Below are 25,345 nucleotides of genomic sequence, written 5' to 3' on the forward strand. Positions count from 1 at the left end.
CGACTAAGTGCTGTGAGCGGAAAACAATTGAATAGCTCAAGGATCTCCTTCCTGGCACTATTCACATCGTGTTCAATTGAATTTATGTCCTTTCCTCCTAATAGACGCTAGAGACTGACTAATGTGTTTAACACCGCTCTCCATTCTATTACATTTATAGTGAGTTTTGACTCTTCCCGAGAGTAGGAAGGGTCTGCAATCTGCAGTAAACCTAGAACAACTTTTCAAATTTCATCCATGTTTCTTCTTCAGTGTCCATAGGGATCCACAGGGATACCATGGGGAATAATGTGGTTGGAGAGATCCAGGCACCAAACAGTTAAAGCTTTCAGCTCCCAGGATGCCTCGGGTCCTCCTCCATATATACCCCGCCCCTAGCCACAGGCCTTCAATTGTTTGTTTTGTGAGGAAGGATTGCTACTTAGTAACAGGGGCCTGCTCAGTCCTAAGCTTATATTTTATGTTTTATTTAATTTTCTATGTTTTTGGGTGGGCAGTACTTCCCGTCTGAATTAAGACGCACGTACTGTGACTCCATTTACCTCAGCCAGGCCGCAACACCAGTAACAAGGCTGGTGATTCCGGCTGGTCACAGCTGAGTTTGCTAGCAGCAATGCTGGGATCCGGACTGCAACCGGACACATGGAGACGTCAGGTAAGGCGATTCCTTGCTTACAGGGAATCGCACATGACAGTTCTTGCTTCTGGCGCCGCACCTGAAGCCGCTGCAGTAAGGGCCCGGAGCGTCCATGTCCTCACTAGACCGATGGGGCCTTATCGTCTGACGCCGTGGATCAGGAGCAGACGCTTCTGCTACCATGAGGCCAGCATACCAGGCTGGTCGAGGCAGCTTAGGGGAGGTAGGCACTCCCCCGGCAGCTCCTCCCCAACTCAGAACCATCAAAAGTTTTGCGCGTCCAAGTTGCTTCGCCTACCCTCCACATGTATATGAGACGCTCGCGGTCCACAATCGGTGCGCTGCTGTAGCTGTTGGTCTCCCAGGATACCTCTCCCTTGGATAAGGTATATAGTGCTCTATATCCTGCCATTCCTTGGTTTGTGTAGTTGATTTAGAGTTTTTCGTAATTATATTACATATGCATTGTATGTGACTGTTTGCTAGCTGCTGTATTGATACAGTCTTTCATTTCTGTCTGTCAATTATAACTATCACTGTTTTAAATAAATTTTTAGCTGTGGAGAGGCAAGAAAATAAACAGACTGCTGCTTCTTTTTGTTGAAAGATTAGATGTCTGGAGTTGACAGGCTCCTCGCTGTCCTGAATATTAAAAGGCCCGCAACAAGTTATCAACCCACTGCCTCCTAGAAGACTCCTCTCAAGGTCCTAATCAGTCACTTCACCTCCCTCCTAGAAGGAAAACTCAAGAGTCCAATCTCTCCCAGGAGTGGACAGTTGAAGAACTTGGGGGAGCTTGCGGGGCCTAATTTTAGAGGTAGATTCTAAAGTTCTCCCCAAGGACAGAAAAACCTTCATTAAGCCCTGAACGAATCTGGCCAGGCTTTGCGTCCAAAGTGACTCTTCAGTGGGGAAAAGGAAGGAGGAGCCAGAGGCCCATGGTAAATACCTCAACTATAAAAAATGCTTACCTGAAGGAGTGAGGAAGGGAGATGGAATGAATAACACCTCTCACCACCGTGGTCAGCTGACTAAGCTCTGGAATAGACTGGGGGAATGGTTTATAGAAGCTCCTGGCTGTGCCTCATTGCGATTGTTACATACAGGCTGTGTGATGCATATTGTGATGGTTACACAGTGATGAACATTATGATATCATGACTGTGTTGGGAAATAGCATATATACAGGAACAGTGGGGTCATACAAACAGATACGTGTGGCATTTGTATAGTAACAGCGTAAGTTAGTACTATGTGGAATATAGAGATTTGATACGGTGTATTTGTAATTAAAATAAATAGTGGTACATGACAGTGATGCTGTGCGTTGTTCTTGGAGCATATAGTCTACTGGGTCTAAGATAGTATACAGAGTTTGACTGAGTAATAAAGAGTTGTATTTAGTAATGAGGAATTTATAGTACTTGTTTGTGTGTAAAAAGAGAAATTGAAAATTGTAATGGAATCTGGGATACATAACACACGTGGTACAAAAATAATTATGCACATATATATAATAGGTAGATACTTCAGAACTGACGCACTGACTCTACTACTGCAGTGCAGGTTGATATTGCCTGCTGATCACCTAACCACTGAGGTGCCACATAAATTAAAACAGGGGATTCCTGGTGGAGGAGATATTGCCCCATCCCTGGACTTCATAATGTTTTTGCAATACAGTTGTGCTCTCTGGTATTCACATGAGGAGAACTTCACAGGGGTTGCTTCTTTTGAAAGAGGTGACTCTACATTTAAAATGAGGGTACTTGAGCCTGTGGTGACAGAGTGAGTGAAATAGAGCACTTTCAATTTTCTGACTTTTGAAAACGTCAGCACAGTATTTCCTGGATGGGGTGGGGCTTAATGACATCATTGCTCCCCCATCCGCACAATGATATCATCAGGCCTCACTCCCATTCTAACTACATCAACTATTAAGGGGAATGTTAGGAGTGTTCCCCACCATTTAAACCCTTAGGATGAGTCCCACTCGTACTTAGCTAAAGTTGCATTTAGAGACAATTTACTACTACTTATTGAATTGCCTTTATTAATTTATAAGTACCCAGACCTGTGTGAACATGCCATGAATTTTCTTTCTCTGAGCCTGATGTTTTTATTGCATGATTAAATGTTCCATTTATTTTTTTTTCATTTATTTGAGGCATCAATACGGTTATTTTTTTGTATTAACAGAAAAACATACGTAGCCTTCCTTCTAACCTTTCTGGTGATGTTATTGGGGATAGGATTTAGATTATGTTCTTATATAATGGAACAACTCCTAGAGGGGATCCCCCCCAAAATGTGACAGACCAAAGAATGGAGCTCTAGACACTTCATTAAACTGAAGTTCTGCTGATAAGAGCAATTTTACTGGTATGAATGTACGCAGTATTTTATTACACGGTCAGCGATCCCCCCAAACTCTTATAATTTTTGAAACAGGTCCCTTTTTCTGGTTGATGAATACAAGGGAGAAGAATCAAATTTGTACAGGTTACCAGACTATTTTGAGAATGTATACTGCCGGCATTTACTGGTGCAAAGTAAAGCAAATATTGGAATGTTTTAGCATCTCAAAGAATATATTGAACATTATAATATAAAACATACCAGATACCTCTGCATGTAATCTCTCCTGCAATAATTATTGTCACTATAATGTGTTCGGGTATAAAGTTATTTGTACTGTATTAATGTTTACAAGAATCGATGTGGAAGGAGTATGAGATTAATATGTGCCATGTATGAAGTTTCAGATCTGGGATGTCAGCTATGATGTGTGTGTGAATGTTGTTATATAGTGATACACATGTCTAACAGTTAATTTAGAGATGAAAAGGACAGTATTTCTTGTATAAACTGCAATCTACCCTTGGAAGTGCTTAATTAATTAGATTCGTTATTAAATGGCCATTGAATATTTGCCTCACTATATCATTTTACAGACACCCACCATTTTTATTTGCTGGTGAAAAAAAGTTGAAGACAGGAGAGAAAATGGTCCCCAGCAGTGTGGTCCTGGGTGGGCTGGTTGGTCCAGTTCCATCCTCCAGCTTTCCATTTTGTTTCAGGTGTTGAGCCGTCACCTCATAACTTGCGGCTTCTAGAATAAAGAATAAAGGAGAAATGTACTTGAAATGTCATTGCAACACTTAAACATTACCAAAAAGTGCTAAAAAAGCTGTGTGAAGCAAGGACAGGCAGACTACATCATGTCAGCAGTGACCTGATAGTTAGTACAGGTTGCAGGATTACAGAATCATGTGTGTTACAGGGGACATGAACCTAAAATGTTTATATACATCCTACATTTTCACTTTACAGATTAGTTGTCTTGAAATAGCAACTATCTAAGGCAGTGATTTTCAACTCAAGGCACATTACACAAGATTTAAAAGATTCCAAGGCACACTATCCGGCGATGCGGTGTCGGTGACCAATGAAATAAACACACACATTGGCCTCCACAGGAAAACAACACACTCAGGAGCAAAACACAGACCATTTGTGGCACATTAGTGTGCCTCGGCACAGTTGTTGAAAAATGCTCATCTAAGGTAACTACCTTAAGTACCTGGCTAAAAACATTAAGTGTCACTTATGAAGATGAAAAAATGCGGACGCACAGCGCACACATTTTTGTGCACTTCTTTGACAACTATTTTATGCAACCATTTTGCTAAAATGACATCCATAATAAATATGTCCATCCTTACTCCCTGACAGTCTTATTTTTGCCACCTACTTCAAATTCAATGACACTATTTGACAAAATAAAGCATCATGTCAGATCACGGGCAGACCCCGTGATCTAGTACATATCTGTGTTTTACACCAAAAATATAAGCTCTGATAAACCCCTGAGGAAGTCCTTCTAAGGATGAAACGCGTCGGGTCTTTTTAACATTGGAACTTTTGGATCCACCATTGTGAGCTTTTAATTCAAAAGTGAGGCCGTGGAAGTTAATACCAAAAGACTCTCTACAGTCTAAAATACATGATCCTTTGTGGAAACAATCAATGTAAGCTGGCTCAACAGTTTTTTCTATTAATTGTACTTTTAGGGAATAAATATTTTTAAATATTAATGGTGGCCGTTGGGCCGTGTTTGCTTGGGTGATTTTCTGGTGCGAGGGTCTATTGCAGTACGATCCTAAGGAAAGATTGAATGTTCGAAAGGACACTTTCCCGTTTTCCAATTATCTACAGAGAACTTTGAAGTTACCAGCTCCATCTACAGGAAGGTAATACTGTTGACCATAACACCAATCCAGGACTGTTTTACCTTGGGACTTTACCTTCAAATGAACTAGTAACAACAATCTTTACATAAAAGTGGTGGATACAGCCAGGAGGTTGGATAATAAGACAAACCATGCACTGTTACTATTTTTCTAGATATATATATATATATATATATACACACATACACACACAGCCTCTACCGTACTTACACACGTGTTTCCATTAGGCTGTTTTAGTGGGGCGCCGTGCCCTGTTCGATTTTAAAGTGGCAAATTCCGTCCTGCCGTTATTGCGGCGCACCTCTAAAGCAGCCTGCCCTATGCCGTCCCCACCCACGGGCTGTTTTGGTTTCCACTCGCCCCCAGGTGTATAGATTCCACGTGCATGCGCACAGCATCTATTCACAGTGAGGGGAGAGCTTGGGGGAAGCCCAACACCTCCGTAAGTGCTGGGAACGCCCCTAAGAGTGACGAATTGGGGATATTCCACAAGACCACGCCCCATCACGTCAACCACGCCACATTTTTGGGAGCGCACATTTTCAAAGCGGGGTGAAACCAGAATCTACCGAGATTCAAATAAAAACAAATTGTACGTCCAACTTTCTGGACAGGGGCACTCGCCTTGGACTCACACTCGTATAGAATTTTTTTTTTGTATGTAGACAAAGAAGTAACAGTGTTTGCGGGTCGACGTTTCGGTATGTCCAAGATCGAGATATCTTTAGTGTCTTTATCACATTTATTATTTAACAACTTACATAAAGGAGTATATTGCATGTAATCACCAGAGATGAGTCTACGTTGTGAAATCTGCATACCTGTAATGGCAAATCTAGGTTACCCATCTTTTGGGGCGATTCTATTCAGGGCGATGTGAATAGCAGCGGGAAGGAATTCCCGTAGCTATTCAATTGACCGCACTTAACTCCAACTAGAGGATTGCGAGCAGAAATGTGACTTATGTGCTGGCCGCGATGCTGTTTTCAGACTTGGCGTAGGGCTAGCAGCACCGCGGCAGGCACCGGCATCTCCCGACTAAGTGCAGGGCGCAAAGGGGATAGCTGAATAGCTCCAGGAACTACTTCCCGGCGCCATTCACATCGTGCTGAATTGAATAGACCCTTTTATAACTAAATATATAAAGAGGGATTTGGGGCAATGTATGCCATAATGTACATAGTGTACTCTGCACATTGGATAAAGCCTGTGTTATCGCTGGTCATGCTCACAACCACACTCCGTAACGTTTTATACTCGGCAATGCTGGAAACATCTAGTGATTTGGTTAAAATGTATCAGACTGAGAATGACATTTTCTCTTATGATTAGTATGAAGCACTTTTAATAACAGTATTTACTCTTCATAATGAAGCAACTGGGTGGGATGCTGTAACAGCATGTAAAATTGAGGAGTAATAATTAGTTTTCCCACCTCCATTGACTTGACTTTTCCGCCGGACACGTGCGATGGGCTTGCTCGGTTTTTCAGCAGTACGCGGAGTTGAGGTGATGAGGTTGTTATCGAGGTCACGCTCCAACCTACTCCTCTTTGGGGGGTTCTCCCGATCTTCCTAGAATAGCATTAAGAGATTTCATTCGGTCAGTCATCCCAAATAAATCCCATACTAACACGGTAAACAACTATTTTTCAGTTGAAGACAGGACCTGTGGAATGTGAAGCCATCGTTATTTCATCGCTTTAGGATCATACAAGTGCAATACCCCCTACAAAGACCCAGTCTTCATATTTCTCAGCCCCATCTCACACAGGCTGTCCTGCCAATCAAATACAGAAAGTAGCTATGGACAGTGACACGTCTTCACACCTGCAAGGACAACTTTAGCCACAATGTTTATACAATCAGTGGTAATCTTACCTTAGTTGTGCTGCCTTTGATGAAATTTTTTAGGGTAGACAGTAAACCGGTGTCTGGTTTAGATAGCTTATCTACCAGAGGCGAACTCTCCTCCTCCTCTTCCTCCTCAGAGTGCTTCCTCTTAGTACGTGCAGTACGCCCGGCAGGCCCGTGACTGCTGCGCGGAGACCCCTTCCGCGTCCTAAGCCTCATTTTTATGATTGCCACATAAAAGCTGGAAATACAAGATTACATTACAAATAAGTACAAACACCTCTCTGACAGAAACCTATTTGTACACCAGCTAGCAAGTAAATAAAAAGAAATATCCCGCAATATAGATAATGTGTATTGTGCGCTGATTGCAAAGTGCAGATGACCATTATGACCACCAACATTGCAGATTTTCCTTCCACCCCACAGAGCTGCAGAGGAATATCTACTAGGTAGGGCTATTATAACTAACATACTCTTCTCCTCAAACCGTAATACACATACTTCAGACTCCTTATCTCAAATGCTTAAAATGTATAAATTCACTAAATTTATTGTTACCTCTGCTCCTCATTTTACACTCGAAAATGTACTTTTAATACTGCAATTAGTCAGGACCAAACAAATATGCAGAGTGCTCCCCAAAGAGGTGAACAGAATAACTTGCTATGTAGAAGCTACCATAACTGGTTGAAAAGTGCGCAGTCGGGCATCGTGACATGCCTGGTGGCACATTGCCAGCAATTGAATTCACCCCGCTAATACAGTTATTTTTAATTAAACATTTGTCAATTATATGCAAGCCTCAGACTACACCCACCAATCATTCTACAGAACATTCCTAAGTTATCATGAATGAGTGGGGAGCTGCTGAATACCACCCTGGAATGTCAAGTGGATGGAATACCTATTTCAAATGGCCCCAAATTGTACAAACAATAGAGCTGTGGTTTGTGGGGTCAGCAGTGGCGGCACCATTGCTAATAATTCAGATGATGGGTAGAATGGAGTCTCCCCTATAAAGTAGTCCCGTACTGTGGGCCTTATTCAGAGTTGGGAATAGAGTAAGAAGGAGCAAGTAACTGTGTATCTTGGTAAAACCATGCTGTACTGCAGGTGGGGCAGATTTAAAATGTTCAGAGAGGTGTACATTTGGGATGAGTGTGTCCAAATTGAAATCTAAATTGCAGTGTAAAAATAAAGCTATCCAGCATTTGTGGGCTACATGCAAAAGCCGCTAGTGTTTACCTGAAATGCAATTTTTTTTTTTTTATGTATTTGCAGCCCTTACATTGCAAAATGGTTTGTCATAGTACACTGGGCCTGATTCAGACGGGTCAATGTTTGCCCACTGGGCATGCGCACGACGGAGCCGGCTCCGTCGTGAGCATGCGCGAGACCCGGCTAGCGGCGGGTGCTCCGTCGCTCCGGGTCTCGCACCAAAGGGGGCGAGCTGTTGATGGTGATTGACAGCTTACCCCGTTTGGTAGGCGTGACCGGGGGGTGGCTTCACAAACGGAAGCGTTCCCAAGCGAAGTGATGTCAGTGGGAGAGCTTCCGGCTCTATTAAAGCCAGAAGCTCTCTGGGGCTTGCGGCCACGAGACCCTACCACAAGGGTCTCGTCGCAAGCCCGATGGTCTCGATGGTCTTGACCATCATCCTGGCCGCTCGCAATAGCTGTGGGTGGTCACCCACAGCTGTGCGAGCGGCCAGGAGGGCATACAAAAAAAACCGCCCAGATTCAGAGCAAGCGCTCTTTCAGATCGTCCGGCTCTGAATCAGGGCCACAGTTACTTGCTATTTCTTACTCTATTCCCAAATCTGAATCAGGCCCTGTGTGCGGTGCAGGGTGGCTCCCTCCTGGACCACCTTTCCAACCCACAAATAACAAAATTCCCTAGTCGCTAACAGTGCCTTTAAAGACCTGTCCCATTGATGCTCAGGAACACCCTTCTCCTGTTGTGGCTTACAGCTACAGTTGAGTAATGTGGATGGACTTCCTACTCACGCCCCCACCTGACCTTTTATTCTTCTCTCCTTGGGGGCGATTCAATAAAAAGCTAGGTGAATAACGCCGAGAAGTTGGTCCCATAGAAATTCAATTCACTGCAATGTTTAGTCAGACTATAACAACTAAGGTCAGAGAATGCTGGTTCTTGTGACTTAACCTGGGTGTTTAGTCGCGGGAACCTGCATTCTCCGACTAAAGTGCCAGCCGTGAGTTTTTTTTGTTTTTTCTTTAGTGCTGCACTAAGCTCACCTGGCACTTTAGTCTGATTGCTGCTTGCACCCTCAGGTCTTACAGCGCGCTTAATTAAATAGCTCTGGGAACTTGCCAAGCAATCTGGGGAGGTACGGCTAATTGGTAGATGGGGCTTACCCTGAAGGGGTGTGATTACCAAACACAGCTGGCATAACGGACACAGATATATGATAATAGAGCGATATGTAAATAAGAGGGTGGTCTGTGTACAGAGGGCAGTATTCAGCAGGTGAGAAGGATAGCACACCAGGCAAGTATCAAGCAATTAACATGCACACTATGGAAGGAGTGATCAAACCTGTCCTCAAGCGACTTTCCCGACGATTTACCTTGAGCGTACACACGCGTACACACACAATATATTGTTCCATCCATCTTTAACATACATTAGGTCGCATGCGATATCAATGTGCGGCACTTCAAACCTGACACCGCTAGCGACCGTGGGCACACGCATACTGTACACACTGTGCGATGTAGCCCCCCTCTCTCATCTCTTGTCATTTTTCAAACACAGCATGTAACATGACAGTTAGGAGCTGATGGGCTAGGACTTTATCTTTCTCCAGTTTATCACTCTCCAGAGCTCAGTACATCGGATATGTTGATTGTTGTACAGCCTTCACACCATATGGTTGGTCAATCTGGTTGGGTTGCCCAAAATTATCACTGCCACTAATTTAATTTATGTCAAAGAAGTGTGATAGACAATTTAATGTAAGTTGTATGCTTCATATAGTGTTCCCGCTAGGCTGTTTCAGCGGGGCGCTGCGTCCTGCCCTATTTCTGAAGGGCAGAAAGCACCCTGCCCTCCAGCGCTGCGCCCCACTGAAACAGCCTGCGGGTTCTGTCCTCCACCCGCGGGCCGCAGTGTTCCACGGGTGGGGAAAATGGCAGAGCAGCGGTCAACGCCGGTGAATGGATGCCAAGCACATGTGCCCAGCATCCATTCACAGTGACCGCGGCGCTTGGGGGCTGCCCGGCTTGTCCGTAAGTGCCGGGCACATCCCCAAGAGTGACGTAAAAGGGAACTCGCGCAGAAGTTCCCTAGCTCTTGGCGCCCTGCCTGCCGCTGGACCAAGAGTGAACACTACTTCATATACCAATGGGAGACTGGTCTTTACCCAAAGAGCAGAAAAAGTAAACACAGAAAGATGAATTCAGGGTACTATGATTAAAGCTTGGAGAAAGATAAAAAGTGGAGAGACATAAACGTATCAACCAATCAGCTTGTCATTTTTCAAAAACATCCTGTAAAATTACAGTTCAGAGCTGATTGTTTGATAAGCTCTCTCTCTCCAAGGTTTGATAAGTCTCCCCCCATGTGATTTCCACACAGCTATACATCATACTTTTTGAAACTGCTTTTCTGGCTTCTACAGTTGCATTACTGGCCCTTTATTGGTATCTATCAACAAACACTGAAGAAGAAAATCTAAAGCCGCATATCCACTTGCCGATTAAACAGAGCGAATGAACGATTACGGTATCGTAATCATTCAATCGCTCATTAATCGTGCAGAAATCGGCCAGTGTAACGTCGGAAACGACCAGCGATGCGCGCTCCTGCAGGTCGTTTCCGACATCAATCATCGCCTGAACATGCTGGTCAATCTGCCAATAACGACATTATTCAGTGTAGGCACTACAGGGGATGAGGAACGACTGTATGATTACAATGTTGTACTCATACGGTCGTTCCAAGATCTACAAGTGGATACGCACCTTTACTTAAAGAGAATGTCACCTGCTGTGAGGGAGGCTAGTCCAATACTTCTCTGCCAGGCAAATGGTGTTTATAGAACAAACATTCACATAGCTCACACCCTAATACCCTAACCCTCACCCTTCATCTTAAACCCCAACACCCTCACACCCCAACCCTTAATCCTAATACCCTAACCATCAATCCTAAAACCCTAACCCCCAAAATCCTCACAATTAATCCTACTACCCTAACACACCAACCCTTAACCCTGATATTCTAACATTAATACCTTAACCGAACCCCTAATCCAACTGTACCCCTAACCCTAATAACTACAGCCTTAAAGAGCAGACTAAATGGGCCAAATGGTTCTCTTCTGCCATGTTTCTATCTCTTTGTGCGCTAGTTACATAGTGCCCCAAATACTGGGGTCTATTGACTAAGCCTTGGATGGAGATAAAGTGAACGGAGATAAAGTACCAGCCAACCAACTCCTGTCATTTATCAAACATAGCCTGTGAGATGGCAGTTAGGAGCTGATTAGCTGGTACTTTGTCTCTGCTCACTTTATCTCCATCCAAGGCTTAGTAAATAGACCCCACTGTGTGATAAACAACCAAATAAAATATCAAAGTGGGACTCATATATAAAACTATTTCTGAGCGTATAATATGAACAATGGAAATGCGTTCTGCTATTTATCCAAGTTATTTTAGTTGCAGTAAGGCCACAGCTCAACAAAACAGTCATCCTCTCATATAGGGCGGAATTCAATTATTTCTAGCCGCTATCGCGCCCGACGGAGCTATTCTATTCTTGCTCCTGTCGGGCGCGATCAGCAGCCAGCGCTACATTTCAGCTCGCACCCCCTGGGGGATGAGAGCTGAAATGTGCAAAAAGTGACATGTTTGGGCGCCCAAACATCACTTTTCGCGATCGCGCCCAGCACTTTGGTCGGGTTTAGCTGCTTTACGCGGCTAAACCTGACCTCTATGGGCGCGATCAGCGGGAACATCTTGGACAATTGTATAGCGGCCCGCGATCTCCTGTCACTTTAGACGGGAGATGCGGGCCGCGAATACAATTGAATTCCGCCCATAGTGTTTCACGGTTTCTTCTTTTCTAAACAAAAAAAATCAGTGAGCTAAAGTGACCTCTTAGGAAAATCACAGTGAAGATTCAAGTTGCATCTATGTGACAATAGCCTCCATAAATCACATTATATAATTACACTCAAAGGGCTCGATTCAATTGAACGCAAATTAAATAGCGTCGGGAGGGAACTCCCCAGGCTATTCAATTCAGCCCGATGTCAGGGATTTCTTCTCGCACCCCTCCAGGGTTGCGAGCAGAAATCCGACATAAGTACAGGTGCGATGCTGTTTTCTGCCCTTAGCATCACACTGGGTAACAGCATCACACTGGGCAGTTTAGTCAAAGAATGCCCGTTCTCGCAACTAAACACCCTGTTTAAGGCGCGAAGGGCAGGAGAACGGGTATTCTCCGACCTAACAGCGAGCTGAATTGAATAGCTCCGGAAGCTCCCTCCCAGCATTATTTAATTTGCATTCAATTGAATTGAGCCCAAACAATGATTTTGAGAGAGTGTTCAGTACTTAAAAGGGCATGGATAACCAGCAAGATGTTCTACACACCTGCACCATCACCAACTGCAAAGTCAGCCTAGACATCAACATATTTGGCGGAATTCAATTGTTTCTACCCCCCTTCGCACCCGACGGAGCTATTCAATTGTTGCTCCTGTCGGGCGCGATCAGCTGTCAGCGCTCCATTTCAGCTCTCAGCCCCAAGGGGGTGAGAGCTGAAATGTGCAAAAAGTGACCTATTTGGGTTCCCAAACATCACTTTTCGCAGTCGCGCCCAGCACTTTGGTCGGGGGTAGCTGCTTTACGCAGCTAAACCCGACCACTTTAGGCACGATTATCGCGAAAAATTGCAGCAATTGAATAGCGGCCCGCGATCTCCTGTCACTTTAGACGGGAGATCCGGGCCGCATAAACAATTGAATTCCGCCCATTGAATGCGTCGATGTCCATCAGTTTTCACGCTGGTATAGTGATGCTGCTCGCTTTTTCATTCACTGGATGGCAAGCAATTCAATCTATAACAGCAAGAACATAGACTAACATGGACTGTTTCAGCACCTTGATCTCGGTTCTGATGCATAACATTGTGGCTGGATGTTTATGCCAAACAGCAAGAAATGAAAAGTGTATTGGTCAAACATTAGGAAACAGGTAGCTTATAAATTACAATTGCTTTACTACTTGTCTAAAACATTTATTATAGTTCTTTTTAAGTAATATATGGACCGACACTTTAAACTACCCCTTCTCCACACCAATGTGGTTTCACTTTCTCACATAACATCTTTAAACAAATCAATTTCCGTCCAGGCAAAGCTCTCCACAAAAATTTTAATTTTTCATCTCAAGCCCGCTTTGGCTATATTGTGAACAGTTTGTGGGGAAATACCAAATTCAGATAAATTTGTATCTTTACATCCTTAGCTACCTTACCAAACAAATTACTTCACCCTGCTGCATGATATATGCTGCCTATGTCCCTTTGTCAAAAATAAGCTGCCTGCCGGCCAATGGCGAACATCAGTAAAATATCGCTTTCCAGTTCCACATAGTTGAGGTCCCCAATTAACTTGTCTATGTTGTCGCTCTCTGCTCTGTTGCACCAGTGTGCTAGAGGCACCAAACTACTGAGATACTGAACAGAGTGCTAGAAGCACCAAAACAGAGAGCGACACCCCAGGCAGGAAAGAGGAACTGCATGGGTGTAGGGTGCTAGAATGAACACACAAAAATATATATATATATATATATATATATATATATATACATACACACACACATACACACAGTTATACCCCTTTCACATCCATATATGGGGGAGCACTAGTGACTTAATTAGCACCTCAATCTATTTGATTTAACCATATGGACTAAAGCATGGATATCCTTAAAACCTGGACTGTAATGGTGGAGCTTGGGAACCTCTCACTTAGGGCATACCTTGTTACAGATAGAACTAGTCCTATCTGTAACAACTATACATTCAGGTTTTACTTTATATAATAGTAATGGTCCATGTAACTTAAATATGTAAACAGGCAGAATGCCAGAGACACCAGAAACATAGTCAGTCAGAGGGGGGGAATACAATTCAGTGCAAAGACCGCAATGTTCTGTTCTGGAACGGCAGATAGCACCCTTCCATATATATTGCCGTTATGTACGCAGCTGGCACATCACATTGAATCCCCCCATTAATTTAGAACTCCTATCGCCACTTGTAACCAATTAAAACAAAGTAATCTGAAGTGGTTTCTCTGTTACTCAGACCTTAACAAGGGGACCACATGTACCCAATATACCATTCTATGACCACCAAGAATAAAACAATCTAGTACAGTGGTTTCCAAACTTTTTTGAATCACGGCGCCCTAGAGTATCAGAATTGTTTTCACGCCACCTCTAAACTACAATTTTGTTATTCAGAAAAAAATTTAGTAAAGTGTAGTAAATTGTGCTCATCTGTCATCCTTAGGTTCAGTTATGTAGTGGGTGACAGGTTTGTGCTTCTGTTTGTCTACATATTTACATTACATTGACCATAAATAATTTGATTTGGTGCTGGACCACCAACCTGAGGCACCCCTGCAAGTGTCCAGAGGCACCCCAGGGTACCACGGCACACAGTTTGGGAACCACTGATCTAGTATCCAACACTACCCCATGGTATAGGACTAAATGTACTTTAAAATGCAAGATTACCAGTGAGTTACTCCTCCGTAGTGCTCTATTATTACAATACTGTTGCAGTCCATTGTTTCAAATATTTTTAAACTTGCAGTTTCAGATATTTGTTGTTACTGAACATCAGTTTTCTCCACTGATGATTCAAGCTGAAACATTTGGGGTTTACAGTAATACAGGTCACATTCATTCATATAATATCTCCAAATATCTAAATTCGTTCAATACTATCCCTTGGTTGCAGGTAGCAGTAACTCAATCACAGTAATGTTGTGGTCCCCGTGCCCTTTCACAACCATAAGGTTATACAGTCTTATCTCAATTTGCTTGGGGGAGTTTTTATTTTTTTTAGACAATTTTTTTCCACTACTTTCAGCTCGATATTAAACAACAACAGAAAGTACCTCTATTTCCCTATGATGTCCCAAGCATTCCCCACCTTGCTGAATAACATACCACCTGGCTCTGAGACTGTATGCAAACAGCAGAATAGAAGAAGTGTGTTCTTAATACTTAGCTTCTTACATATCACTAGTGTCTATTGACTATTCTGGGGTACACCATCTAATAAGATAATTTTGTCTGAAAAAAAAAAAATAGTTCGAAAGATTTTCAACCAGTGTATCAGATAGCCGCTACAATTAATTTCCAGATTACATTTATTTTTTTTAAATCCCATATCTGTATATTTTACACTGCTCAAGCCAAAACCTACAGCAATCCCAGGCATAGTGATGGGACATGGAGCCTGTGGTCTTCGGATGTTAATGATATCCAATGACAGACCTGATATTTATACCAATTATTTTAGCAAAATCTGTCACTATTCAATGTATGAGCACTCCGGGCATCTGCTCTGAGCTGCAGCTCCCTGGCGATGTGCATGCCAGCTCCTCTCCCACCTAGAGCTGGGCATCAGGGACACCTGTAGTTGGGGGCTGAGGAGGCACCTGGCCCACCTGAGAGCAAGCAGGGCTGCCAGAGCCGCTCCTGATATACAGCCAGTGATTGCTGCCGGGTACATAACGATTGCAATAATAACACCACACAGACACACCGGGGGTCCCCAGCATACACGGAGCATGTTTACCCCCCCAGCTACCTGGAGAAGCCTGCACATACATGACCAGTCCCCGCGCGCACACCTGTGCCATGTATGTGGGCACGGCTGCATACATGCGGTGGAGGAGAATGGAGCGGGAGAGAGGCCGGGGTGGATGTGTGGACACACACGGGCAGTCCCCGGGCCTATCCCTCCCCCCCCCCCCGGAGGCCTCTCCTCCATCCTCGGCTTCAATTTGCTCCCGCGTCTGAATCGGTACCTGTTGTTGTTTCCCGCGGAGCTCCGGGTGGTGGGCGGCGGCGGGAGCGCGGGGCCCCGGCTGAGCTGCTCTCCGTATCCCCGGGCCCGGTGACCTCGGTATCTCCGAACCGCAGCAGCTAAATCCCGGGCGCCATTTCCCGCCGACCGAGGGAACGCAAGACCCGGATACAGCGCAGAGCGCATGCGCGGTGGGGCAGCAGCAGCAGGGGAAGGAGGGAATGTGTGAGTGAGGGAAGGAGGCTGGGAGACCTCTACACCACACACTACTACACGTTACCGGGGATAGAGGGAGAGGTGCATCCAGCAGCTTGTACTCGCATGTCCTTTTCTCATTGTCCTCTGTGAGCCGGCAGCATTGCTACATGTTCATGTATCCCACATACACACACTCACCTCCTCCCTGCAGGGTCACTCACAGCCCATACTCTGCCTCTCCAGCCTCAGCCATCGCACAGGTGTCTCGTCGTCGTCCCCCTAGACTGTAGGACCCTGATCTCACTCCGACCTGCTGCCTGCAGAGTCTATAGCCAGAGTGTAGGACCCTGATCTCACTCCGACCTGCTGCCTGCAGAGTCTATAGCCAGAGTGTAGGACATAAAAAAGGAAAGGCAACACTGGATTTTTTTATTTTTTATTTGGGGGAGGGGAGAGAGTTGCTCTCATCAAGTACAATAAGTCTGCATTCAGTAATGCCGGTTGGTGGGAAACCATCACAGTGTCACATTTTGCAATATGGAAAAGTAAAGTGGTGCAAACACCACACCCTTTTTATCAATAAATAATAATTATAACAACTTTTTTTTTTTTTATGGCCTAAAGAAGTAATGTGTAATGACTACCCCCCCAAACATGCAATTTAGCCATTATTACGAGCCCCCTCCATAGGAAACTCCCAATAGGGTGTATATTGCATATCTAACAATCTGGGATGGGAAAAAAAAAAAAAGTCTCTCAATCCCCATTGTCTATAAGTTATAAGGTATTTCTTTGCTTTACATTTTGGCTACAATTGAAGGATACCAATAGAACTTAAAAATGTAAACATTGACCTCAGGGCAGACTTCCAGGCTGGTGTTAGATGGCACTTTAGGAGAGTTCAATTGTTTTTGCACATCCGATTCCCTGTCTATACTAATGGGACGATATTCAATTGTTCCAGGCTTTTGCCAAGTCGCGCCCAAATAGACAGAGTTTAGCCGCTTAAAGCAGCTAAACCTGGCTAAAGTCCTGCTTAGCACGCACAAAAGGCAAAGACTTTTCTACTGACCGCCTCGGGTGGGTGTGAGCAGCAATCGTGCATTCACACCCATCGGCAGAAACACTTTAATAACTCAGATGGGCACACCGTAAACATTGAATTTTTGGTTAGGGAGCCAGACAGAGCAATCCAATTGTTGCTCCGTCTGGCCATGATAGCCGCTGGCATTTCTGCTCACACCCACAGAAGGGTGCAAGCAAAAATGTGCAATAAACCCGTGGTTAGGGCAATTTAAACAGCAGTTTAGGTGCCCTAACCAGGACTTTAGATGAGTTTATGCATTTGACACGGCTAAACCCGGTCTAATAGGGCGTGAAGACCGCGATAATGGACGCCCAGCACAATTGAATTGCAACACTGGCCACCCGTTAATTATTGCTGCCCACAAAACAATTGCATCATCCCCACTGAATGATAGCGCTTTTCCAGTTAGAAAAGTTCCAGATTTCATAATGCTCAAATGGCTCCATGCTGACAGAATGACACTCATCCTGAAACAAAGGAGTAATTAATTTAGAAGAAACACTGCACAATGTCTTCAGAGCTTAATCTGAATTTATTCCTCCATTTAATAGGTTAGCACAACACATTCTATGATTGTTAGGATTTTTCCAGCAGAACAAGTGTTAGTATTCGTAGCACTCAGGGCCAGCTCTAGGGGTGTTCGACCAGTGCGGTCGCACAAGGGCGCCACCCTTCCCCAGCATCCAGATTTCAGCGGGACAGTACTGTCCCGCTGCTCCAGCCGCGGGCCGAAGTGGCCCGTGGGTGGTCTAATTGGGAGGTTGGGGACCCCCGGAGTGTGTATGGATGCCGCGCGCATGCATGCGGCATCCATTCACTGACGGAAGAGGGCTGGGGGAAGCCCTGCCAGTGACGGATTGCTGGGCTTTACCCCCAGCCTGACGTTATTTGGAGGCGTGCCATGCGGGCACGCCTCCAAATAACGCCACATAGGGGTGGTGGCCTATGGTAATTAGGCCACACCCCCAAATTCGGTCCGCGCACGATGAGAGGGCGCCATATGATGGGCCGGCACAGGGTGCTCTGACCCCTGGAGCTGGCCCTGGTAGCACTATAGTAGTCAGACACCTGCCTTCTGGAGCAGGATGGTAAAACTTGCTTGATTATGATTTAGGGGTCTATTTACTAAGCAGAGTTAGGAGACAGAGTGAAAAGTGATAAGGTGCCAGCCAATCAGCTCCTAACTGCCATCTCACTGGCTGTGTTTGAAAAATGACAGTTGGGAGCTGATTGGCTGGCACCTTATCATTTTTCACTTCACCTAGCACTGCTTAGTAAATAGACCCCTTAACCTTTTACATTTTTTGGGTTTCAAGCAGGTGCCAGAAAAGTTACCCGGGACAGGTTATCCTGGGGCAAAAAAAAATGTCCAAGAATTTCTGCCTCAGATGTTTAGTGTAATAATTTGGCTAATACACCAAAATGATGCACACACAGACTTAACCCTTTCCTACTTTTATTAAGAATCTCCCACATGGGACTGCACTCCCACAGTGTAAAACGTGGACACAAGTTTCAGGACTAGATGTGTACAGTACCAATGCAGTCGCACGTGCACACACATGTTAAAACAACCAATAACAAATCTTGAGTCAGAATTCTAGGTTAACAATAAACAAATATGCAATTAAAATGGGATCAACAGTCAATTTGTAAAGGCCCTACTACAATATGGTGATAAGTTTTTTTTTTTTTTTTTTTCTCATTCATGTCCCAATGGTAACATTAAACTTTTCACACAAAAGGCATCATTTATGCAAGTCATAAAAAATATATATGTCAGGCAATCCCACCCAAAATACAGATCATCACTTTTGTATTTATCTTTATTTTTTCCAATGATCTTGACATAAAAAGTGTCCATATCCTCAAACATTACTACTGTGCACTGGCACCTACAAACTGTTAAGGCATCCAGTTTGTCCTGCCTAGTACTTTACTAGGAACAAGTGGCATCAAGGAAGTACTGCCTAATATTCATGAGGCCCGATTTACATTCTGAAATACTAGTTGCTAGTGACCAGAGAGAGTACACTCTTCTGAACATCATTTCATTGACATCCACAATAAAAGATGCCTGCACTGTGTGTAGGTGATAGGCCCAGTTTAAAAGTACCTAATTGCCTACTCACCCTGGACAGACATTGTGAGGGCTGAATCAAGGAGCCAGTTACGGTAACAACATTGTGGCAAGTAGTACAGTTGTCACTAGTTCCCGATGCATGGATAGGCTGCCTTCACAATCAGTAGGTAACAAGTACTTCTTAATGCTACAGCTATGAACAGAGCAATTTGTAAGCCAAGCATAGGGATTTTTGACAAGAATAATGTTTTACAAGTGGAGCAGAATCATAAATGAATATACACTTTACCCCTTATTTATTCATGCATGGGAGTAACATTATTTATGGCTGTTATTGTCACATCCTTTGCAAGAGGTTTCTTTGCAATCCCCTTATGCATTGTGGCAAATACAACTAATGACCTTTGTTGTAAGTAAAATAGACATATACAGTATATCTGTTACTCAAAGTGCACACCAAGCACTACAATGGCACCGGTTGTAAGTGCAAGTGTGAACACAGTTGCTGTGAGTCAGTCAACAGAAATCGGACCCCCTAATAACATTTTAGGATATGTATATTTTGATGATTGATCCCCACTCAATTTGAAAGGTACAGTTTCTGCCTGATAGACAGAAGTGTGTTACATGGTACAGTGTGTGATTCTATTTACACAAATGACATACAAAATACAAACAATATATAAATAATTGCAGAGAAACTGGTACTTGGCTGCACTGCTTACACAAGTAAGATTGGACCCTGCTTCAGAAAATGTACTAATACACAGCCCCTCCTGCCGCAGAGAAATGGCCACAGAAATTGCTTCTTATAAGTGAGGCCTACAGCAGAAAGTCAGAATCCTAATGTCAGTCTATTATACTGGGAGAAGTTCAGGCCTTGTGTGTCCAATGCTGGAATCAGGTTTGCAGTGGATCTCTGCATGGCCCATTACTGGGAAGAATGTACATTTCAGTCATGAATATCCAGATATTTTTGGTCAGCTTGCTTATGAACTTATAAAGAGCAAACCAAGTAGGAACTGAATCCTGAACCAAATTTCCAGCAAAAGGTTCATATTTACAGCCCAAGGAAAAGGGTTTTTAAAAAAAAAAAAAAAAAAAAAAGTCCATTCTAGGAGGAAGTTCAACTTCTATAGTCACAAGAGGACTGTGATGGCCTTTGTTGGTATAGCCCTACTATAACGGTGTAATGCAGCATATTGAATCTGTCCATCAGAGGTGATCAATCAATCAGCAGTTCTGGTCCTCCGCTGCACCAGTGTGAACAAGATCCGTCCTGGTCTTTGAGCCTTCTCTTACAGTACTAAGTAATAGACCAGAGAAACTTGGCACGTTTGATCCGTTTCTTCGTCTATCCAGGTCACAGGTTAAAGGGTTTCGCCAAAGTGATCTTTTCTGTATTCGGCTGCATCCCCCTGTCCATCATTTTCATCATCTTAAACAAACAAGAATGAAATGTTAGGTGCATTTTTTGCATCTGATGGCATTAGTATTATTTGCAGTAGATTGTTCCAATAATATCAGATTAGATCCTAAGATAATAAAGGTAGCTTGCGCTATGAAGAGGTCATTAACAAATAATGGAGACATGGTGGATGATGGGAAAAAAATATATATATATCACCTATACCCCTGGCACTTAATAAGAGATAAGCATAACAGAAGTTTGGACAAAACCTTCCAAGAGCATAGAACAAAAAAACAAAAAGGAACACTGCGCTAAGTAAACTCAAAATATATACCGCTTTATTCCTTCAGTAGTTTACTGCTATGCAGACACGGACCGGAGTGAGCCGATGGCGAGAGAGTATATAGTATCGGTAATATACAGTATGTGGTTCTGACAATATTAATGCCACTGTAGTGATATCCAAATACCTTGCTCTTTTTGAATGTCCTGCTTTCTTATCAGCCTAATGAGCGGCAAACAGTACTGATTCTGGTGCCGGGACCACTGCCTGTAAGGAAGAACCTGTGGCCAGAGCGGTGCAACGCGGTAGAACGGCAGAAAGAAGCAGGTGGAAGCAATCAGGTAGAGCAGTAAACAGTCAACGTGTTTCATCTCCTTTGCAAGTGGTATATTTCCACCAGCTCATACTAGCTGCCATTGTCACCAGTGTGCACACTGATATTTTCCCAGCTCACTGCACGATATTACCCATATTCTCAACATCAGCTGATGAACATTATTAACCTCAGAGTATACTTTGTAATTACTTCTCTGTGCATTCCCAAAGCTTTTTGATATTAATGTTACCTCTTTGAAAGTTTCTGGAAGGCTTAAGCTGGCCATACACGATAAAATTATCGGGGTGATCCGCCCGATATCTGCGGATCGCCCCGATAATTGTAGCGTGTGTGCAGCCGACCGAGGGTTAAATATTGCTCGGTCGGGCATGCCGGATTGTCCAGCATGCCCGTCCGATGCGATATTTAGGGGGTAACCTGTTGGCTACATCGGGCACTGTATGCCCAGCCGCGGCCGACAGACCGACATTTCCTGTGTTCCTTCCCATTGAAGGAACAGGGAAAGGTCTCCTCCCCCGCGGGCGGAGCACAGATGTAGGGCAAATACACCAAGTAATCTCACAGTGTATGCCGGAGACATCTGCGGGCTGGCAGGCTGCCAGATAAAATGTCTGACGGTCTCACAGACATTTTATCTGGAAGTGTATGCCCAGCTTTAGTATCCTACCCTGGCTGCCTAATTGAATAATTGTGCTTATGGTGTATGTAAAATTAATCCATTATCTCAAATATTTAGTTTACTGAGCAACTGAATTTGTATTCTAAGTAAAAATGTTGACATTTAATTATTCCTATTTTGTATGATAGATAGATGAGATAGAGATTATATATATATATATATATATATCTCTCTCTCTCTATCTATCTATCTATCTATATAGCAAACAATGCCCCGCCACTCCAGTGCGTCTCCAATATATCAGCACCCTCTATATCAATACCAGAAAATGAAAGGCGGCACTCAGAGACTACTATAAACTGTGAACCCTAAACGAGGATATTTTTTATTCAGTCACCATTTCAGGGATCAAGTCCCCTTCCTCAGGACACCATACTAATATATATATATATCTCAGTAAAAACAAATATTTTTTTATTATACTGGAGCCTCATTGTTTCAGCTGACAGAACTGACCTCATTTCTTACGCATTGTAATTTATATATACACTTTTTGAGTTTACATAGCGCAATGTCCCTTTGTTTTTTTGTAATAAATAATAAAGACTGTTTGCTGTGCTAAATAATGAATTCACTATATTATAATGCAGAACCACAACTTACCACACACATTAGGAAGTATTTTGGATCTAGTACTGTATACATTTTGGATGTAATTTAAAATTTCTTGGGCTGCAAACACTGATACAATGCATCACAATGTTCTGTAAAACTAGCAAAGCAAGGTTCACCCATGTAGTTTCAAACGAATACAAAAAATGGTAAAAGGATGTAGAGCCACAAACCAAATGGATCCTGGACACACACACACCGGGCAAACTATAAACTGTGCCAGGCTGAAATGTTATCTGTGAAAACTGCAGAGGATATAGCATTTAGCCTGCAACAAACAGAAAGTACAATGATCTAATGCTAAATGTACATCACATGTGCAACTCGGAAAGCAAAATATCATTGTAACCCAGACGTTGTAATGTATTTAGAAAAGACATGCACAACAATAGGGAAAACCACACCAGGCAGGCAGAATAGAAGCACTACACCCCATAGTCACCTAAAGTGTCCAGTACTGAATGCTATTGCTGTGATAAGGTTACATGTAGCAGATGCTCCTGGAAGCTGGAGTCTAGATAGGTCATCTGGATAGTCCAGAGCTGGATTGAGAAAAACAATGGGATAACTTGATGCAGATAGAGCCCACGCTCACCTTGTACATCTTCTTCTCCCCCATCACCATCCTCTTCCTCATTGTAGGCCAGCTCTGCCTGCTTGTCTGCCTCGTACTCACCCACGTTCCCATCATCCCCGTTATAATCTGCCACTTTTGAACCATGTTGAGCATCAACAGGGGACTCATTCTCATCAAAAAACCGACCTGAGAAGTCGGGAGTGACAGGAGCAGAATGGAACAGAAAAGCAGGAGAGAAGGAAGGAAAACATGAGTATGTTAGGAAACATCAGCATGGACAGGATAGGACTCAAGGTCCAGAGATTTAGCTGCTGCACTTCTATAAACAAAATGACAACACAGACATCTAAAAAGTTGTCTTCTAATAATAGTAAAAGTAGGCCAAAAAATGAAAGGAGACCAGATCCATAGGACCCACCGAGACAGGATCTCCTTGTGACACGATGGACAGGGCATACTATTCCAATACAATTCAACAACATGGAAACCGTGCCCAGGTGTACAAGACTTTGTATATAAAAGTGTAAGTTGCATGTGGATAATAATCTGTGTGTGGTAAGAAGCTCCGCATTTATGGGACGCAGACCAGGTGGAGGAGCAAAAAGTGTTGTCGTGATTATAACGGGGGGGCATGCATAACAGTGACACATGCATGGAAAGACATGATGATGGAGAGGTGGCTCGTGCATTTCAAACGGCTGGTAAAAGTAAGTGCCAGGTTGAAGGGAAGTTATGGGCAAGAGGTAGACATTAAATATATAAACTGGCATAAAAATGGGGAGTAGTGACAAGAGCACATAGAGAATGTCAAGTGTCCAGCAACAAGTATGAGAACACATCATGAAACAGCAGGTTCAGGTGTGAGCGAAAGTTACATACAAGAGACATGAGGGAGGATCTAAAGATAAAAGGATTTCAGCAAGAACTATGACAACATACCAGCACATAGTGTGTGTAAAGTGGGATGGGAAAATGTGTGTACAGAAGATGGTGGAAATAAAGAACTATATGAAAAACTGGACTCAGACAAGTGTGTAAAAATTAGAAAGAAAAAAAAAAAAACACAACAACATGAAAAGAACAAGCATGTCCTTCATCCCATATCAGGGTAATTATTACACTCCTAAGTTCACAATCATGGAGCCCAGTAACTATGCTGATACAACATTGGGTTCTTTGCATCACACCAATGGTCATGGGAGGAAAAACAAAACAAAAAAAAACACTCTTTAGCCAATCTGCACTCCAACATAATAGCAACAACACTCTTGTCTAATTGTGTTTTCCATTAGAAATATACTCTTATGGCTTATCCCAACACCATGAAGTGGCTGCACTACTGAGATACACAACATGGCTACATTTTCATCAGTAATGACAATAGCTAGGGCAAAGAGCAGGTCTGAATCACAGTTGTGGCAATTTGCTATTGTAAGCTGACCATAAATCTAATGCAAGCAACAAGAATGTCACCAATGTAGCTATTATTAAGAACTGTGATATAAATGAGGCAGCCTGACACACACACACACACACACACACACACACACACACACACACACACACACACACACACACACAGTAGCTGGATGACCACATCCACTATACTGACTGTATGCAAATATGTAGGGTGCAACAATATATATGCAGCAATATAAAGCAAAAAAAAAAAAAAAAAAGGATTTTGTTACTGTTAAATCAATCTCTCTGAATTCAGTAGGGGATACTGGAATGATACTCATGGGGTATAGACGGGTAGAGAGTGGGGCTGGCACTTTAAGAACTTAAACGTGTGTCTGGCTCCTCCCCCTCTATGCCCCCTCACATCCTCAGTTAAAGAAATTAGTCAGAGAGGAGAGAAGACGGACTAATCCAAGATGGAGGAAAAACCAGACACAACAAAACACATCTGAACAGAACAACAAACACCAGAAAACAAGTTATAACAGGGCAGGGAGGGCATCACAGTGTCCCCTGCTGAATTCGGAGAAACGGATTTAACGGTGAGTACCAAAATCCTATTTTCTCCTTCATTAAGCAGGGAACACTGGAGTGACACTCATGGGGACGGGAAGAAATGCGCTGCGACACCTGCAAAACAGAATGGCCAAAGTGACACCCAGTGGCCGCAAAGGTGTCAAACTAGTAGAACCGCACAAAAACGTGTGTGCCAGACCACGTGGCCGCCTGATACAACTGTGCGACAAAAACCCCCCTGGCAGAATGTGCAGAACTGGATACTGGCGGAGTC

At 43.5% G+C, this 25,345-nt stretch overlaps 2 protein-coding genes across 4 annotated transcripts in view; both read right to left on the reverse strand.

Moving 5' to 3' along the window:
- The window catches only part of CTDSPL2 (CTD small phosphatase like 2), a 44,639-nt gene extending 28,223 nt beyond the window's left edge, over window positions 1-16,416 (reverse strand). Inside the window, exons 1-4 of one of the 2 annotated variants that reach the window (XM_088452820.1) lie at window positions 16,224-16,416; window positions 6,771-6,984; window positions 6,326-6,464; window positions 3,600-3,749 (exon numbers count right to left, since the gene is read on the reverse strand). In XM_088452820.1, coding sequence (XP_088308946.1) covers window positions 3,600-3,749; window positions 6,326-6,464; window positions 6,771-6,962 — 481 coding nt within the window. In that variant the 5' untranslated portion in view covers window positions 6,963-6,984; window positions 16,224-16,416. Of the gene's footprint in view, window positions 1-3,599; window positions 3,750-6,325; window positions 6,465-6,770; window positions 6,985-15,828; window positions 16,024-16,223 lie in introns of those variants that run through there. The other variant, XM_088452818.1, reaches the window with a different exon arrangement.
- Window positions 16,417-18,551: 2,135 nt separating this feature from the next.
- GOLM2 (golgi membrane protein 2) overlaps window positions 18,552-25,345 on the reverse strand; it is a 41,334-nt gene continuing 34,540 nt past the window's right edge. Inside the window, exons 9-10 of one of the 2 annotated variants that reach the window (XM_088452821.1) lie at window positions 23,113-23,280; window positions 18,552-20,633 (exon numbers count right to left, since the gene is read on the reverse strand). In XM_088452821.1, the coding sequence (XP_088308947.1) occupies window positions 20,566-20,633; window positions 23,113-23,280 (236 nt within the window). In that variant the 3' untranslated portion in view covers window positions 18,552-20,565. The remainder of the gene's footprint in view (window positions 20,634-23,112; window positions 23,281-25,345) is intronic. The other variant, XM_088452822.1, reaches the window with a different exon arrangement.

Source organism: Taudactylus pleione, unplaced genomic scaffold, assembly GCF_031769625.1.
Source record: "Taudactylus pleione unplaced genomic scaffold, aTauple2 ptg000556l, whole genome shotgun sequence".
Lineage (NCBI taxonomy): Eukaryota > Metazoa > Chordata > Amphibia > Anura > Myobatrachidae > Taudactylus > Taudactylus pleione.